The 20,353-nt window shown below is 34.1% G+C and overlaps 1 protein-coding gene across 6 annotated transcripts in view; it reads left to right on the forward strand.

Annotated features, from left to right (window-relative positions):
- C2CD5 (C2 calcium dependent domain containing 5) overlaps positions 1–20,353 on the forward strand; it is an 81,115-nt gene that overhangs the window by 29,202 nt on the left and 31,560 nt on the right. For all 6 annotated transcript variants that reach the window (XM_061204486.1, XM_061204489.1, XM_061204490.1 and 3 more), the window contains exons 10-12: positions 4,184–4,292; positions 16,125–16,239; positions 18,986–19,081. In XM_061204486.1, coding sequence (XP_061060469.1) covers positions 4,184–4,292; positions 16,125–16,239; positions 18,986–19,081 — 320 coding nt within the window. The remainder of the gene's footprint in view (positions 1–4,183; positions 4,293–16,124; positions 16,240–18,985; positions 19,082–20,353) is intronic.

Below are 20,353 nucleotides of genomic sequence, written 5' to 3' on the forward strand. Positions count from 1 at the left end.
GAAGTATGAAGAATTCTCCCTGTGTGTGTACAGATACGCCTTAACTCTGCCAGGTTGAACACTCGATCAAGTTGAACACATGATCTACTTATCATTTTATATATTCATTTTAAAATACTCATTTCTACCCCTTGCTACCTTTAATAAATTATATGACTTTTTTTTTCTTATGGAAAAGAGAAGCTTTATTTGTCCATCATCTTTTATTTTATGAGTTATTCAAGTAGCAGTTCTCAAAAATAAAAGTGTTATTATTTTTTTTCTCTCACAAAAGCATTAAAAAATAAGTTGACAAGATCTTGGTAATAGGTATCAGATTATTGGGAGATGAGAAATAGAGACAAAACTTTTACTTAGATTTAGGTTCTGCCTATGAACTATTTGCTGTAAAGCAAATAGATTTATTTTTTCAATATGATTTCTTTTTCACTTGTAAGAAAAATGAAGTTACTTTTTAGATTCCGGGATGTATATTTTTCTTCAATAAAGAAACCTAATTGACTTAGTTTAACCTAGTATTTCCCAAATATATTTTACCATGGAGTCTTCCATTTAAAGAAAGAAACTTTCTTTAACTTTGGGAAACTTAGATATAAAGCAAAGTCTTTTGACAAATTATCTTTTTAGAAGTGGGGATAAAATTATATTATAAATCATAGTAGGAACATGGCATGGAGTTTTATATCTAGAAAGTTTACTCTGGTGTCTTGAGATAATAAAAAGAATCTCTGATTTCAAAACAAATTGCTTAAATATCTTCTAAGAAAAATCCTATTTAAATCTTAAAAAAAAAATCCATTTTGTTCTCAGAATTTTCAACTAGCCTGTCTTTGAGCACATGCTATTAAATGATTTATGCTGCATGTACTTGGCTTATGTCAAAGTATCAACATATGAAGTCTTATCTAGGCTCCACAGGGCAAGATTTTTTTTTTTTTAATGTATTTATTTATTTAGTTAGTTATATTTGGCTGTGTTGGGTCTTCGTTGCTGCACACGGGCTTTCTCTAGTTGCAGTGAGCGGGGGCTACTCTTGGTTGCGGTGCGTGGGCTTATCATTGCGGTGGCTTCTCTTGTTGCGGAGCATGGGCTCTAGGCACGCGGGCTTCAGTAGTTGTGGCACGCAGGCTCAGTAGTTGTGGCTCGCGGGCTCTAGAGCACAGGCTCAGTAGTTGTGGCACAGGGGCTTAGTTGCTCTGTGGCACGTGGGATCTTCCCGGACCAGGACTCGAACCCGTGTCCCTTGCATTGGCAGGCGGATTCTTAACCACTGCGCTACCAGGGAAGTCCAGGATATTTTTAATATAAGGGCTTTCCAGAGAAAATGTCTTCTGTAGTCCCTGGCATTCCGATCTGGACATTGAAAGCAGGGTGTGCTTGGGCTGATCTTAAGGAAGCTGTCCTTTTCAGTGAAAGAGAACCTATAGATTCATCAAGTATAGTAACAGACTAGAGATTAAAATCAATTCTTTAACTCAGTGTTTTAACCAGAAATGGCAAGAAGCCAGGTGATAAAATCTGTGGTTCAGAGAGAACCTAGGCCCTCTTCATCTCAGTTTTTGACCTGAAACATGGAGATGATAGTACCTCCGTCTCAGGGTGTGGGAAAGATTGTGAAGCATAGTTTTAAGCTCCTGTGCACAGGACTGGCACGCTGTAGGTGCTCCATCGTAGTCACTGGTGATGGGAGTGGGAGGATAGGTATTTAACAGTCAGCTGAGATACTGGCAGTAGCTCTTCTGAGAGAATTGTCTGAAGATGCTAGTTTAGGTTGATTAACGATGCCATTTTAATTGTAGGTTAAATTTTGTGTGTTAAACTGAGGGAGTGTGCTGGATGAACTGGGGACAGTTAGGACAGAGTTTAAGTTGGTAGGGTGGGTCTCCGCCTCTTTGGGCAGCCATTCCCCTACATTTTCTGCTGTGACCGGCTCTAGAGTGATGCTTTCCCTCCTGTCCCTTTATCCCATCTTCTGAAATCTGGGGAGGAGAGTCAAAGAATTCTGAATAGAGAAATCATTTAGGTTCATTTTTTTCATACTTATCTGAAATCTTATATGCAGATGGTTTCCAGCATGGAATTTACCTAACTTATTTCTCAATTTTCGGTGGAAGTACTGTTTTCCATTTAGCTTACAAAATTTTCATTTTCAGTGTCTCTTACCCAGAATATTTAAAATGTTAGGTATCAAGATTAAGTGTAAAGTGCTTTTTTATACTTGGCCACAGTAGTTTGAGGAAATTTAAAAACCTCCGTATTCTTAAAATTGAAAAATCTTAAAGATCTAACTTATTAGGTAAAATACTAACGTTTCCAGTAACATAAGCTTACCTGTACATTTCTCATTTAAAACTTATATTTTAAAAAATTTAGATGGAAATAAGGAGCTATCTTGACTAACCATTTTATAATACTTTTAAGTAAAATTCTCCTCCCGTCGTCTCCCTTCTCTTCCTTTTCCTCTTCCTATCAGCTGGGCCAAACCTGTCCACTTCCATTGACTGTTTTTTTACTCCTTTTTTATATAGCCTAGGTTTTTCTTGCCCTTGTTCAAGATTACTTTTAAATTCTAATGAATTTATTTCTAAATATGTATGTGTGTATATGTATACACACACATGCACACACATATTTTTTAATACTGTATCTCACGGGTTATTGAGGTATGCAGGACTGTTTGCCTCTGTGGTAAATGGCTCCAAGTTGCTATGCTGTGTGAGTTATGCTTTGGTCAGTTCATATTCTCCATGCTTTAAGCAGCCAGTCAGTAATCTTGCTGTGTTTAATGTGCCTGCTTCTAGTAGTATTCTGTATCTCTTTATCTCCCAGCTTTTATTTGCTGCCTTTAATCTGCTGTGGGTCCAGAAAAAAAGATACCAGTAGATTTTAGAATATGTTCCTAACATTATACATTTATAATTACCATATATCATCGTATGAATATGGTCTGTGGGGATCTCTTATGAATGAAGTACCTGAAGTTTAGTACTTGGAACTGTAACAGTTGTTTTGACTGTTGAGAGCCCTGATTTGCTTATTAATCCAGTTCTCAGTTACGTTCTGAATAGATGAGACTACTGGTAAGTGACTTCTGGTTAAGTGAGCTGCATTAATCTTGCAGCTAGACAGGTTGGATATTAAGTTTCCCTTACTTGCATCCAATTTGTGCAACGTGAGAGGCTTCTGTATTTGGGCAACCACAGGAACTCCCCTTTCTTTCTGGGTGTTGTTTCAATGAATTTCCTTTCTCTGCTTTACCATTTCTCTCTTGCATGCTTCTCTTTGTCTCTAAATTGACAAGTTTGATATCCTTGAGAGAGAAGGGGAGAATAAAGCCTAAAAGAACTTGTAGAATTTTATTGCCCCCCTTGCTGTCATCTGCATACCTCTCCCCTTTCTTAATACGCATTTATGTTTTTACATTTTTTTCCTGCTGCCCCCATGTTGATAGAGTAAATAATCTCACACAGTGATTCTCTGCCCACCTGAACTTGACATTGGCTCTTCTCTTCACCTTTCTATGTAGCTCTTAACCTGCTCTGCTCATCTCTGTCTCCTCCTCCCTGAGTCCCCCATTCTTTTCCATCTCCTGCCCCAGACCTTCAGAGTCTTTACCAGTAGCCCGGGATAGGGTATGTGTGTTGAGGGAGAGTCTACGCCCACTGAGAAGTAGATGTGGGGTAGCGGGGCAGGCAGATTCCCCCCCCTCCCCACCCCTGTCTCATTGCCACCTTGCATCAGAATAGGAGATTGAGAGGAAGGAAGAGTGTGTTCAAATATCTTTTTTTTTTTTTTTTTGGGCCACGCCATGCGGCTTGTGGGATCTTAGTTCCCTGACGAGGGATTGAACCCGGGCCCTCAGCAGTGAGAGTGAGGAGTCCTAACCACTGGACCGCCACGGAAGTCCCGTGTTCAAATATCTTAATTTGGAACTCTGAGAACGTTTTTTTTCCTCATTTAGAATTCATAAAAAGAGTGTTCGGACTTTGTATAACATATGTGGGAAAATGGATTCGGAACTCTAACATCCAAGAAAACTTTTAATTACAAAGCATCTGTAATGCATAATTGGTAGCCTTTTGTAAGGGCTAGAATTCATTTCCTTATGACAAGCTTTTTAACAAGCATATTTTTTGTACTTCACACATGGTCAGTTGTTTTCTTCCCCCGTTCTTTCTACTAGGAATTTCCATTTTTTACCTTGACGGCGTTTCCTCCTGGATTCCTCGTGCATGTCGGGGGAGTTGTTAGTGCACGCTCTGTGAAGCTTTTGGATCGTATCCACAATCCTGGTATGTTCTTAAGAAGTTTGTTTTCGATGTTTCATTTACTTACATTGTGATTATTAACATTGATTTTTATAATTTTTTAAGCCACATCTATCCAGGAAGAAAAATGACAAAGTATGAACTGACGCACGTTGCTCTAAAATATTTGCAGTAATCTTAATTAAAAATAATTAAACTAAGTAGAAGTATATATTTTAGTTACTTTTGTATACAGAACAAATCTTGATTCATCTTTGGCCAAGGTGTATCACTTTGAGGGAATCCTTAAGTCACTTTTGAGTCAGCTATTTTCTTTGACCCATGCAGATAACAAATTTTACAATTTGATCATTGTGGCCATTAGCTTAAGATGTTAATTCTTTTCACTAGCAATAGCTCTTTATGGATTTTGAGTAATTTCCTTATTCATAAAAGAAGTATTCTTTTAAAATGTAATTGTAAACATTGTGTAGAGTACCTAAGAGTTTAAAAAAGGCAACTGTTCTCTTTGGGTCCTTGGTTTCTTTTATGTAGCTATTTGTTCCATATAAGTGAACAAGAAAAAATAATAGCTCACTTCTTTAAAACACGGGGTCTTGATTATAAAAGAGAAGAGGCATGGAAGTCCTAGTAATTTCAAGCCCTTGGATTAAAAATGCTTTGATGATTTTTCTAAACCTAAAATAAGCATGATAAGTATGGTAGGAACTTTCCTATGTAATCTGTTCTCGCATCTCTCATTGACTAGATGCCCAATAACTTGCTCAAATCACTTATTATTTTGATGACATACCTTAAACCTGAAGTTATATTAATATTCTTACTTGGCACATATACAGATATGTTTTTGAAAATTTTAAATTGTCACTTCCAGTAACCTCTTCCTGGGGCTTGTACCGACAGCTATATAAAAGAGAAAAATGCTTTGAAATTATTATATGCAAAACACAAATAGTAATTTTGAGGATACAGAGCATTACCATTCTTTTAGATTTTTAAGAAATTTAATCTGTGTCCCATGGTTTGATGTCATTTGAGTTAAGCAGAATGGAATTTTTCTAGACCCTGAACAGGATTTCAGAAAAGCAAGATTAGCTAGGATTATTTAACTCTAAAGCTGAGCAAATACATCTTTTAAGCACCAGTCTTCTCTTTTTCTTCTCTGGTTTATTTTTGTTTTCCCTGTTCCTTACTTTTTGGGTCAATCTAAGATCTTATCTTCATGTAGTATTTGCGTATTCTGCAATAATTGAAAGGCATGTTTAGACTGAGGCCAGTTTACTGGATTGAGACCTTGAGGACTATGCCAAGTTTCATATCTATGTGTTTAGGAACTTGAATTATTTGGAAAGTGCAGGGAAATACTGAGTTAATACTTGACATTAACTGGGTGACCCAAGGCCAGTTACCTGTGTCTCTGTGGACCCTTGACTCAAATATTTTGATAGATGGCACCCACCCATGGATCTAATAGCTCCAAAAATTCAGGAATATATTCAGTTGTTGGTGATGTCTTCTGTTTATTGAAAACATTTTGATGTCATCGTTGCTTCCACGTACTCTGAGTAAGCTGTAGAGTCTGGGAGAACAAATGAAGGTTACTTAACTAAGTTTAAGTAGAGAGCCATATTTTACATGGCATTACTTAAAAACAACAACAACTGCTTTTGGGGGTTTTCCATACTTGCCAGTTTATTCTAGCTGTGTAAGAAATGTAAGAATCCAGACCCAGGGAAGAAAGCACAAATCTTCCTTATTACAGAATATGTTTTGTGTACTGTAACTACAGCTCATCCATTCTCTTCCTTTTCTTCTCTCTCAGAATATTTTTTCAATTCACATGGAGAAATTCTCAGTTACTAATGTATTATTTCCCAGAAGATTGTGGGCATATATATATATAAATACTTTAATGATATATAAGTTGTATTTCAGCTTTGTTTTATTTTCAGTTAAACACAAATCAATTACATAGTCTAATGGTCGAGTTATTATATTATTTTGATATAGTTATCACATTCTTTGGATTTTTTTTTGTATGTGTATTATGCATTACAAAGGAACATTTGCTTAACATTTTCTTAATCTCCAGGCCCCTTAAGTAATTATTTATGAAAAAATTTTAATTTTAAAAAGAGCTGAATGTTAAAACAAAACAAAACTCAGTTAGCATCTACCATAATGATGATGTATTAATTTTATGACACTGAGTTACTCTGCCGAGAGAAAATTATGATGGGTGAGGTGCATGTGCTAATGTTAAAAGTGCTGTATTGGACTCTCAGATGAATCTTGCAGCTATTTTTTGACTAGTGAATATGGGAAATTTTCTTTTCACACTGAGTGTAAAAGGAAAAGTCTTATTTTAAAATCACAACCACCTACTAACTCTATGGGTTGTTATTTTGGAGTTATTTCTTTTAGAACTTCCTCTTTTTAAATATTAAGCAAACAGGGTCATACAATAAGGGAAAGAATGGGGTGGTTTTGAAAAGGTAATTATCTTTAATTAGACTTTAGTTTAGATTATGATAGCATGTTCCTTCTTCTCTATCTATTTCTACTTCTTATTAACTCTGCTGTCTGTGTCTTTCTAGTTCCTGTCAAGTGGTGTTGTCAATTGTGTTCTTATTTGTAGTGTTTTTTGGTTTTTTCCTACTATTCTGCACCTAAAACTGATCTACTAATTTGCTGTTTTGAACTCAGCCTTTGTCGGAATTATGGGTAACACAAGATCTTACAAACTGCTAGACTGGAATAGTTGCAATTCAGGTATTTTAATGGTCATTCAGTACTACATATGCTGACAAAAATTATGGCAGCTCAGTGAAGTTTTTAGAAATGTTCTAGATTAAATAGGCTTAATGTCAGTTCAGTTATGCAGATACATTTTGCAATACATATGTGATAACTTTTGTAATCTCCATGGAAATGGCAAACATAAATATGTGTTAACTAAAATGAATTAATCAAAACCATAGAAATACCATAAATTATGAATGACTTCTGTTAGGTGATTAACTTTCAGAATGATAATTTTAAATTATATTTATTACATTTTGGACAGTTTTTTCATATCAGGTAAATGACACTGGCATTAGCTTTGTAATTAAGGAAATATTAATTGTTAAATATATATTATAAGTATTCAATGACTAGTTTAATAATCGTAAAGTATATTTAAACTTCAATTGAGATTTGATTATAATATATTTAGTGTTCTATAAATATTATAAAAGTATAACTTAGCATTTTTATTTATAATTCTAGAGTGTTCCAAAATTTGGTAAGTAAGAGCAGATTTTGGGGGGATTAACAGCTTTCATAAGCTTTCCTCCTTCCCCTTCGACATGAGAATACATTTTTTCTTTTTAAGTAATTTTACATATGAATATAGTTTGTAGCTTTTAAAGAAACTAAACTAAGATAGCTTTACAGCTGATGATGTGGTTTAGAGTCAAAGCCAATTTTTCTTTTTGATAAAAGCATGTTCTCTTAATATAAATATCTACATTTTTATGTTATTTCTATTTTAGATTTAAATTAATTAATAGAGCCATTTTGATTTAGTATCAGAAACTGGTATTTTCCTGTAGAACTTTTTCAGTTAATTGTGTTAGAAAGTACATCTATTTACAGAAAAACAAAAACAGAAACACCAGGAGGCTTAGCATTTGAGATAATATCCCATAATCTTTTCAATATTGTAAACTTTTTTTGTTCTTAGGAGTCCAGGATGTAAGTTCTGATGTAAGTAGTGCATGTTTGACTATGAAGTAACCCATGTTCATCATGTAGATTTACCTAAAGTCAGTCTAGTACACAGTCTGATCAAGTCCAACCTTTGCAGATTTAGACCGACATCAATTGGTAAACCTTTGGGGAAATTACCTCTATTTCCTATCCAAGTTTTTGCCAGCATGTTAGCACATTGATTAGAATTAATCATTTGTAATGTCATGCTTTATACTTGATTTTTAGTGAGAAATTAAAAATACCCTGCTGGATTCATTTAATAAAAATAAGAATATATTTTTAAAACATAGGCAGATCAGGGTAGTGGGCAGAGAAAAAGGCTAATTACATAAGAACAGGACATTGAGGGCATCAATCGTTAATAATATAAGGAGCCTGAAACCTTGTGAGGGCAAAGATGTTTAGAATGAGAGATGTATTAAATGATAGAACAGTTTTGGAAAAGTGGAAAAGGCAAAAGTTAAATCTTGTAGACATAATAAAGACTTTGTCCCATGTAAGCAGAATTACAGAATTTGGCAAGGAAAAACATGGTTGAGGAAGCAGTATATCTTGCCATCATTTAAAATAAAGTCCGGTAGTAAGTATATGAAAGAAAAGGTGGATATGTTATAGCATATTAAAAGATGACGCTTTTAGTTTAATGTGCTCATAGTTGTATGCTTTGGATTGAGGTGTTAGAATCTTTTGATTCTAATTGAGGTGTTAGAATATTTTGGTAATAGTTGGCACATATTCAGAAACCAGGTTTTTTCGGATACTAGTTTCAGAAAAATAACTTGATAATTCTGAAAAAAAGTGATTTATTTGGTAAATATATTCAAATCATTTATATATTTTTCTCCATCATTAGGGAATATTTAGCCACTCCTGTCCTGTATTACCATAGAAAATCAAGAATTGAGCACATCAGTAAGAAAAGTAGTTGTTGATACAGTTTCTATTAATGCTAGAAACTGTTCATCAATATTGTATTTTCTGGACTCTCTGAATACCAGGTGTTAGATGCCTTCCAAGAGAAAAAAGAAGGGAACACATGGTAGTCAAACATACTTACTAATTTTAGACATTCCTATTTCAAAAACATTAAAATGTGGAAAGATATAGGAAAACATTTTATATCATACAATAGTATTTCATGAAATACGATATATCATGCACACATTTATTAGAATTTATTTTGTGCCATGCAGTTCACTAGATAATAGGTGTGCAAAGGTGCCAGTCCTCCTATTTTCAGAAAGCTCATATTCTGGGAGGATAGAAGAATATGTAAATGGCTTACTGTGTGTTATGGAGTGACACAAGATAAGAGTTAAAGAGGAAGGCAGGATTAACTCTATGTGGCAGGGAAGCTTATAGAGGTGGTAATTCTTGAGCTCAGTGTTGGATGGTATATGGGAGATTCACGCAGATTTATATTTCAGACAGTGTATTTGGAGCCATGTTAATACATTCTTTGAATGTAGTTCTGAAACTTCAAGCATTTGCAAAACAATATCCTAGCCATTACTCATTCGATGATGTTTATTACATAGCTACTTCATACTTATTTTAAGTTTTTTGCCATTAATACAGAATGTCTTGGTTAGTTTACCTTTTTTTTTTCCTGCCCCCTTTTCTCCTGCTTTGTTGTCTTAGTTTGTGTTAAGTACAAGTGATAGAAAATATTTTTATAGAGCAGGAAGAAGGGAACTCAGTATCTGAGAATTTATTTAAAAATTATTACCTTATCTTACCTTGTTTCTTATTTTTTTGGCCTGATAACAGACTTTGAGAAAGACAAGATGAATCTTGCTGCTAGGAAGGAGGATGTAACATTTGCAGATCTGTATGTGACATGCCAGGGACAGGAGGTGCATAGGAATAAGACAGGGTAGCCCATGGCCACATTTGCATTAAATCATTGACTAGAGGTTGGAGAATGGATTTAAAAGCAGCAAGACTAGAGACAGGGAGCCCAGTTAGTAGATGCAGTGGTACTGGCCAGATAAGTGACCTAGGATTTGGTGGTAATGGGAGAGCTAAAGGTTTATAGTGCACTTACTATGTACTACATACTCTTCTAAGTGCTTTATGGTAGTAGGTCATTTAATCCTCAAAACACAACCCTGACATAGGCATTATTCCTATTTTGTAGATGAGCAATATGAAACGTAGCAGTTTCCCCAAAGTAAAATAGAAAGTGACTGAGCCACAGTTTCAACCTTACTACTTTGGCTTCAGGACTTACACTCGTAACCATAAATTTACGAACTATTTATAATGTAAAATCCACAGGACTTGATCATTAGTAGGATGTGGTGAGTGAAACAGGCTCTTGGCAACTTTCAGCTGAGAGAGAAAGATAGATTATGGTTATTCCACATGTCTACAAGTCTGACATCCCAGGGGGCATGTGGAAACTCAAGTCTATTTGAAAGTTCAGTTGTAAACTTTTAAGAGTAGATTTTCATAGCCCTAGCTTATTGTTTCTCAGATGGCTATGATCTTTTTTTTTTCTTCTGAGTTTACCACTAAAAGTATTTCTGAATAGCTCACATATACATGTTTCTTAATTAGTAATAGTCTCAGTGAGTTGAGGAAAATTTGTTATTCTTTCTTGTGTAGGATGCATGTCAGCTTAGATAATTTTTTCAGGAAGTGACAAGAGGAAATATAAAGTAGTTATATAATGTGGTTTGAAAAGTACTAGTTTGAAATAGCTTATAAACTTAGACAATATTTTTAAGAGTGTTTTTAAGTCCTGAGTTAGTAAAACAAGGTGTTTGAAACTAAGTAACTTTCCTTTTGTTTCTGAGAATGTTCTAAAAAGTTTTCTTTTTTTTTAAGTTTTAGATTGTAGATTTTAAGACATATTAGACTGAAGATTTTCTCAATCTTATAGTAAATGAACTTTGACTAGTGATAATGCAAGCTCTAGATTAGTGGTCTGAATTTAGAAAATATTACTCTTTTTTGTTAGTTTTTAGAACTGCAGTTGTTTAGAAATTTCACTTTATTTTGGGGGCAAAAATTAATAGTTAAAACCTAAGAAATGTATAGTTACTGCTTTAAAAATATTTAATTTTAACAAAAAATGTCAGCTAATATATAAGGAAATATTTATAGAATATACATATCAGTCTGATCATGCAAATATTTCTTCAGTGGTTGTTTGTGGAGTGCCCACCATGTCTTGAGCACAGTGCTGGGGATTGGGAACACCAGTGTTTATCCAGTGTAAATCCTCATCCTTTTTACATACCTGGTCTAGGCTTTTTCTTATATTATTTTGCTCTGTGTGTGTGTGTGTGTGTGTGTGTGTGTGTGTGTGTGTGCGTGTGCGTGTGTTAGTTAAATGAAGATAGGCTTTCTTGGAACTTGAATTCTGCTGATGATCTCAGCAACTATTATTTTTCTACGTCTGAGAGACACTCATGAGCAGCTGTGCAAACTAAGCCTAAAGTAGTTAAGCAGCTTTTGGTTTTCAGTATTTTAATAAGGTTTTCAGGAAATAGATATATAGAGTTCAAGAAGACATAAATATAGCATGCGTGATATGTGAGCTTTTCTTTATAATGTGACATATAACTAATACATAATTTTCTCTCTATACATAATGTAACGATATTCATTACTTTTCATTCTTTACTATCTGTTAAAAAAAAAAGTCAGATGGGTAATCTCCTTAAGTGTGAAATTTCACTCTTTTCATATATATGTATATGTAACGTGTAACTGGATATTCCGTTACATGATTATAATGTAACATGTAAATGTAATATATCATTCTCTCTCTGTATAAAATAATGTAACTGATCGCCAGTTACATTATATATAAAGAGTGAAATTTCACAATCAAGGAGTAGATTACATATTTGACTTTTTTTTTTTTTTTTTACAAATAGTAAAGACTCCAGTTTGAGCCAACATGGATTGTATCCCAGCCACCATACTAACATTCTAAATTACTATGTCTTGAAGTTTGCTCTGACTTTGCACATCACTTCTTCTATAATGAGACTCTTCTTTTTAGTCTGTACTGAATCACCACCCAGTTTAAGGTTGTATACTCCCTTGAACCTGCACTCTCTAATTTCTATTTCATTAGGGGAAATGTATCTTCTTCAAAAGGTTGTTTTGGGTTGGAATATTAATTTCAGGTATTTGAGAATGTAGCTTTTTGTGCTGTCCATTAACAAGATACACTATCATTGTACTGAAAATCCTACCTAACACTTCATCTTCTCTTGCTTATTTAAAAATTAGATAGAGTAACTATCCATTTCCTGTTTTTCTTTCAAACTAGATTAAAAAATTCCCAAGGACAGAGTTATTCTCTTCTAGAGCTATGTAAAAATAGAACTAAATTGAACACTTTAGGTAGTCAGCATTTCTTAGTTGCAAGTGTGTAATTGCCTAAAATCTCAAAGGGATTCAGTTTTATAAAAGCATGTTATGTTGAGTTGTTCACTTCTTTACTTTTTGAGATGTAAACTATTACTGTCATTTTAGGAATCTTTAACAGTGTCACCTGTACTTCAAAAACAAGATAAAATGCTAAAACGATGGCAAGATATCAAGCTATGGCCATGCTCTAGACAAGTAACAGTAGTAAAATGAATTGACTGTGGTGTCAACCCAGGCGTGAAGACATTACCCCTAAAAAAGGCATCAGTGAGGTATTGATCTAGAGCTCAGTTCATGCCTACAATTAAAAGGATATAGTAAAAGATTTGTGATATTAGCAATGAAGAGTTTTGACCCTTAGAAGAAAAACATAGAATAGTATGAAATATAGTTTGAATAAATAAATAACTTTTAATATCTCCTAAAGTGATAATCTTTTTATAATTATAAATAATTCTATAGATTATTGGGAGGAGCATGGTATTTAAAGTGAAAATATTTTTTTCTTGACATCTCTGAAATGTTTATTTGCAACCCTCGCATCTCAGCTGTATATCCTTCAAGTGACCAGATTGTATCGTTTCATATATGGCATGTATAGTGGCCAGTAAATTTTTAAGCCAGATTCTTTGTTTTGCCTTTTATATAAGTATGGTAAATCCTTAGTTTTTACTTTTGTAGGGTGAATAAAACACTTCAAATTCACTAGTGTGTTTCCTGTAAGAAATGTAATTAGCTGTTTCTAAGCTTTAAGAATTCCATTAATAGGGATTAAATACTATGATATTTCTGAATTTTCAGTGGTAATAAGTTAGGCTGAGTTATGATTACTACTTGAATTTTCTCTGGCTCATCTCTGGCATTAAGTATAAAATAGGCTTTGAAGATAAATTTAATTTTTCTGTAATATTAAATAAATTGATTTATCCTAATTTTATCTTAATTAACCCCTAAATTTAATAGCCGAAAAGTTCCTTTGACTTCTTGCTTACAGTTGTAGGTAATTATTGTTAATCCAATTACTAGTTTGTGATTAAGTGCTCCCTACTGTATGCTTGCCTTGCTTTCACCTAGAATCTAGGGCCATTACTTTCTGTAACCATTTCAGTGAGCTGCCATAGTTTTCAGTCTGCACTGTCACCTGATCCAAGCATGCGCCAAAACATCCACTGTTTCTGGCTCTTGTCTGCTGAATCTGCTTTGCAAAACCCTTCGTTCTTTGAGCTTTTGCTTTAGCCAAAAACCAAATTTAAGAAATTCTTTGGAGTGTGGACATATGCCATTTGCTTCCTTAGCCCCCCTGTTATGTAACTCTTTAGCTTTTATTAAGCTTGTAAATACTTTATTAAGTACAACAGTGGCATCCCCATGTGTAATTGTGTGGCTCATGTGTCAAAATAAAGGCTGCTTGTGAACTTGTCAGAAGAGAATGAATGCTCTACTTGCGCTGCATTCAGCACTTTTTCTTGTTTGTTTTTGTTTTGTTTTGTTTTTTTTAAATCAGCCACTTATTCTTTCATAGTGTTTGGTTTAATTATCTGATTATTTTATGTATTATACCAAGGTAAGTTTGATGTAAATAAACTTTGTATTCTATGTGGTTACATGTATCTCATAGTAATTATTAGTGCATATTTTTCCATTTAGGCATGCTGGCCTTTCTAAATAAATAGATCTTGAACTTAAAATAAGTAACTTCCTCCAGTTTTCATTAATTTAAACAACAATATTGTGGATTACTTCCTGTAAAATTCATTTTTAAAACAGAAAAGCTACCATGTATTACTTGCAGCAAGATGTAGGCAAACCTAATGTGAGAAATCTAAAAACGTAGTATACGATTATTTGGTTTAGCAAGTAATATTGTAAACTTCCAGAATGATTTAAAAAGTAAATAGCACGTTCTACTGTTAAATTTTAGAAAAGTTAGACTTTTTATTTTACATAGTTTTTCAGGAAAATAATTATTTTCTAAACTGAGATATATTTCTCTTATTTGTGATATCTATTTTCGAAGAATCATAAGTACTTTGATAGATTGAGCAACTACTTGAATAATAGTTCGTCTTACGATATAAAATTTCCCTATTAGGAAAGGATGATGTTAAATAGATATCCAAATTGGTCTGGAAACATGTATGTCCTAAAAAGAATGGATTTGAAAGTATATTTGTGCTGTTGACGTCTACATGTCATTTAGGAATATGAAGAAGTTCTTTAACATAGTAGTGTATGTGCAAAATAGGGCCACCTAATTGTCTCACACATTTCTTAATTCATAATATTGATTGCTAACACCATATTGTAGTATTTTCTGTTTCTTTTCCTTCTTTATTTTATCTCGTACTCTGATCTTTTCCTGAGTTTCCTGGAGTTTGCATTTCTTTCTTTTCTTCTGAAGGAAAGTTTTAGGGTAGCTCTGTATTGGATCCAAAACTTTAAATCAAGAACTGGCTGGCATCATTTGTAGTTCTGGCTTTTATCTCCTCATTTCTCCCCTTTGCTGATCTCCTCCCTGCGGAGGAGATCATAGGAATGGGAGCTATACCAAGCCTTTTAACCTTTCTTTACTTTGCTGTCTTCAGTATTTCACTAGTGAGTATGATTCTACTTATTCTACTTATTTTGAAAAATGTATTTGAAAACTGCATAAGTTCTGAAATTCAAGAAAGAAGGCTTTTGGATTGTTTGATTTTCAGTCGTAATAGTGCCTTTTATGTGGAAAATTTACAGTAAGAACTTAGCATATTATTTAGAGTTGTTTTTTCTATTCCAAATTGTTCCCAAACGGAATTGCCACAAAAAGAAACAAATTAGGATATGCTGATTACAGACCGTTTCTGTTTTTAACATCTTTGCACTTAAAAAGTTACTATATATGCAGCTGCTGTTCACCAGTAGCTAAATGCAAGTGATTAGGAAGTATGTGTGACAGATGCTCCATCTATAATGCTCCATTACAAGCAATATTGGACTCCTCTATGGTAATAGAATGCAATTCTGTGATTCTAAAGCATTTTCTTAATGACAGAGCCATTTATGGAGTTACAGTGTTCTATCCGAAATTTGTCCTTATATACATTAACCAGATTCTTTGTATTAATCTTTTAAATGTATTTGCTTTCCTTATTTTGCATTGGCCAGTCCCTTTATTTCTTGCCACTTTGCTTCAGGACCCACATCTCTTTATAAGAATGGCTACAGATGGCTTTCTGCTTTTTAACATTGACAAATCTTTGCCTTGGAAAGAACCCAGAACATAGCGCATTATAAAAAATAGGTACCAGGAAATGAAATCAGAATTTAAGTTAAATTTATGGATATGACTCATAAGGTATCCACTCAGTGAGGTGAGACATAGGATGTCCTTTTAGGTTAAGATTGGAATCTGGAAACTCTGGGTCTACCTTTCAAGTTGTATCTAATAAAATACATCCCTATAGATGTCCCTTAAAGTAATAAAGCAAATAGAACTAGGTGGTTTATCTTCTAGCAATCGAGTTTAAGATGTTAAACTTTTTGAGAAGTAGCATTAAATTAAAATGTTAATAAGCTTTTTGAGAAGTAGCATTTTAAAGATGTGAAGTTTTAAAAACTGTTGTAGAATAGTACTTCTTTGCCTTCCAGAGCATGCTTATTTTAAACATTTCTTGTTCAAATAGACAATGTGCTATTGAGTAGTGAACTGATTTAAAATTTATTTTTCAGATGAACCAGAAACTCGAGATGCATGGTGGGCAGAAATCAGACAAGAAATAAAATCACATGCCAAAGCATTAGGCTGTCATGCTGTAGTGGGCTACAGTGAATCAACTAGCATTTGGTAAATGAAAACAACTTGATTTTGTAGATGCTGTAAGTTACAGATTGTCATCTGAAAGGGGGAAAGCTTTATGCAGATACAGGGAAAAGAAGAATAGTGGAGTGGTCCAGGAGCATGGGCTTTTTTAGAGTACATCACACCGAGGTTCATACGCCATTGTTACTACTTAATTAATGTGAAACTTTGGGAAAGTTACTCTACTCCTGTGAACCTCAGTTTGCACACTGAAGTGGAGATGATAACTGCCTATCAGTTAAGGTTATTGAGGGATTAAATGAGAATATAATACTGGCACATAGCAAGTATTAACTCTAGGCCTACTTTACTCCAGTTTGTGACTCCACTAACTCCTCTGGGATTTTGGAACCCTTGATCTATTGTAAATGAACTTGCCATGTGTCTTTAAAGTTCATTGTAAACTCTTTCTGCCTTCTTTTACTAACTGTAACTTAACTTTCTCCTGCCAACAAATCATCCTTTCTAACTCTACCCAGTTAGGAAGGGACTTCCATACTTTTAGTTCTCAATCCACTTTTCTTCTACCTTTCATTTGGAGAGCCTCTCCTCCTTTAAAGTCCATGCCATTCCACAGTTCAGAATTTTCTACCTCCAAAACTTTCTTCTGCCTTGTTCATTACTGCTTGGCCCATCTCCTCCAGTTAAACAAGGTTATCTCCCTTCTAACAGCCTGGCATTGTACTTTCTCATTCTCAAATCCTCTATCCCCACGTGACTTTCAGCCTTATTTTGGACCTCATTGTCGCTTGAAACTGCTTCTCTTTAAAAATTTGAAACCATAAAATTTCCCTCTTGGATCACAACTTAATATTTTCCACCCATCCCATTTGCTCATTTACACCTAGTTTGTTTTGACCCTTATCCTAACCAAGAGTTTTCCCAGTTCCTTACATAGGTTCTGACTTTACTTGCTATCTGCCATCCTTGAACCCTACTTTCCACTCGTTCAGAAGTTTGTAGTGGATATCATCTAGAAACTGTTTGACCTTCTGCTGTCTTATTTTTCCACCTTGTGTTGGATAATTCTTACTGCTAGCTATTACATGGATAACTCTCTTGTGGTGGTGGCGATCATTTTTGTTAGAGAAAAAATGATTAGACTGTAGTAAATGAGGATGTTACAGAGCCATGCTATTTCATCTTCTGAGGACCCTTTCTTTTCCTTTGCACACCACGTATTATACCCTTGAACTGCTGTATTCCCATAGTAGCTGTTCTACTTTTGTTAAACTACTAACTTTGTTATGCTTATCCTGCCTTACTCCCCAGTAGGTAGTCTTGCTTATTCATGGATTTCGTGTCATGCACTCTCCGGTCTTAGGGATATGGTTTTAAAAGACATAGTTCTTGCCACCAGATTCACATTCTCCTGGAGAATTATGACAAGTATAATATATTTTATGATAGAGACATCCTAGGATGCTTTAGGATCTCAGAAGGCTGGAGGTTAGAAGTAGGATTGGAAGAAAGTGTTAATGAAGTAACTGAAGCTTGAACTGAATCTTGGGAGATGAGCATGAGCTATATCAATGAAGAGAAAAGGCATAGGGAGGGTCTTCAAGGCGAAAAGACTAGCATGTGGAGAAGGCCAGAGGTGTAGATCAGTGGCTGGAGATAAATCACAGTTGCAGGAGCCTATAGAAATGAGTTCAATTAATTATTAGAAGTTTGCGTTCACCTGATACAAACTTCTCTTTTCCCTCTAGACCTCAAAATATCTTTGTCTTTAAATCCTGTCTTTACTAGTTTTTTCTGTTCTAACCCGTCCTACTTACTATTATTGGATTCAGTTCCCTGCAACGCATACCTTGAAATGCACGCCTGCTCTTGCAGCTCCTTGATTTGGCGCCTTCTGTGGCTCCCCGTTACTTTTTCTGACGTTCTCAGTGCCCACTTAAACATTGTAAGCCTGGCCTCTTACAGATCAAGTGACCATTTCTTTTATATCCTTTCTTCTGGTCCATTTACTCTTTGTTTCCAGCATTTCGTCCCTAGGCTGCTACTTTTCTCATTAGCTTTGGGTGATCTCATTCAATAATTATGTTGATGGTTTAATTTTTTTTCAAGCTGGGTGGTATGTAATCAAGAGTTTCAAAGAATTCTTTTGAAAATCAGTTTTTATCATACATATAATGATGTAGCATAAGCTCTGTTTAGTTTATTTTGTATTTTATTTGTTTCAGATATCTTTTTATTATTAAGTTTGAATTAAGCTATAACAATATAGATATTTACATAGTTGTGCTTTTAGAATAATTTTAATAAAATTCAATATACACTTAAAGAGTATTTTAATACAGTTTGATGGGTTATTACTGGATTCAGCAATATAGTTTATCACTACCTTTATTTTGAAACATTCCAGTCTTTATCAGCTTTACCATATTTTAAAGGAATCACACTGCTATATTTAAAATAAAATGCCTTTCCATGAAAAAATAAAAAAATAAAAAACAAACAAAAAACAAATAAAATGAATCAATTGTCATTAATATTATGCTTTATCTTTTACAATTTTTAAATAAGAAAGAATTCTTATCCTTTCCATTTTAACAACATTACTTCTGTTTTCTATTCTAGGTTTAGGAGGTAATCCTGTGATATTAATATTTAGTAGAGTCTAACTTTAAATTTAAATTGTCACCCTTGTAATCACTTTGATATTTAACATTTTCCAAAGTTAGATTCCCTGAAAATGTTAACTTGTTTATGTTTTTTTCTTTTGTAGTGAAGAGGTCTGTATTTTATCTGCATCCGGCACGGCAGCTGTACTGAACCCTAGATTTCTGCAGGATGGCACCGTGGAGGGCTGTTTGGAACCGAGGTTGTCATGACAGCCTGGCTTATTTTCCTTAAGGGCAGAGAAGGGAGAGGTTGACTTTCTTCCTCTCAGAGCTGGGCTAGTCCTTCTCTATGAGGGTGGGTTACAGGCGTGCAGTTTTGAAATCAGGACCAGGCACTTTACTGATTTTTACTTAATCCATAGCAACAAAGAAGTGTTGGGTTCTGCACTGTATGACACATCATTATTTCTAATATCTTGATAAATGACACATATGATTACCAATCGAAGGATTTCAAGTATACATTTTTTTGTTTGCTACAGTGTAGAAATAATTTATTTTATTTGAGTTTTCTCTTCCTTTCCTTTTCCTTTCTCTTACCTCCAAAACAGGAAAAGGTCATGAAACAATTTTCATAAAATTCTTAATTTACAAAACAATCAAAACACTATGTTATCCGAAAATTACGTATAAAAGCTTCAATTTTGTTATAAAAGCTTCATGAAATATAACTTTAATATATGTGAAAGAGAAAGTAAAAATGAAAGCATTAGGTAAAATGAGATTACTTTTTGTTTTATTTGATTATTGGTCCCTTTAATCTGTTAGCTTCCATAAATGTCATAAGTATTTTCCATAAAACGATGAAGTTATCAAATATATATACAAAAAACTATTAGTTTGGTACCAGAGTTTTCCCAAATAATATAAATTTTAAATACACCTTGCCCCACACTATGCATATTTATTTTCCCCCAGTATTAATGTATTAGTGTATATTAAGGAAGAAAGCAAAAAAAATTCTGTATGTGATCAAATTTAGTATAAATTTGCAAGTCTCTGTATAGCAAAGAAAGATATGCTAGCTCTGGTAGGCACACAGAAGACCTTGGTCAGTTTATTCTTTTGTCAGTATTAAAAATGAATTTTGACCATAATATATTTCTGAGCATTAAAAGTCATGGTAAATAGGAAAGTGGAGGTGGGACATTTTGAAGTATATTGAGCAATTGGAATATTCCTTTGAGAAAACTGACTTTGCCATTGAGTTGTCCCAGTGCTGTCATATAGTTCTCGCCTGTGGCAATAGATTCCATTGTTCACTAGATAGGAGCCTAATTAAACAAATAACCTTTCCCATCTGGCTTGGTTGTTTCGGTATTGTGGCTTGGATGGACACAGTGAGCTCTCTTGAATGGCAGTCTGATGCAACAGATACCATCCCTATTTGTAAAAGAGGAAAATGTCTTTTTCTTTCTGCTATGAAATTATTAGTGCTTACTAGAGAAAATTTGAAAAATGTAGGAGAGTAG

Source organism: Eubalaena glacialis, chromosome 11 (genome assembly GCF_028564815.1).
Source record: "Eubalaena glacialis isolate mEubGla1 chromosome 11, mEubGla1.1.hap2.+ XY, whole genome shotgun sequence".
In the NCBI taxonomy this organism is placed as follows: domain Eukaryota; kingdom Metazoa; phylum Chordata; class Mammalia; order Artiodactyla; family Balaenidae; genus Eubalaena; species Eubalaena glacialis.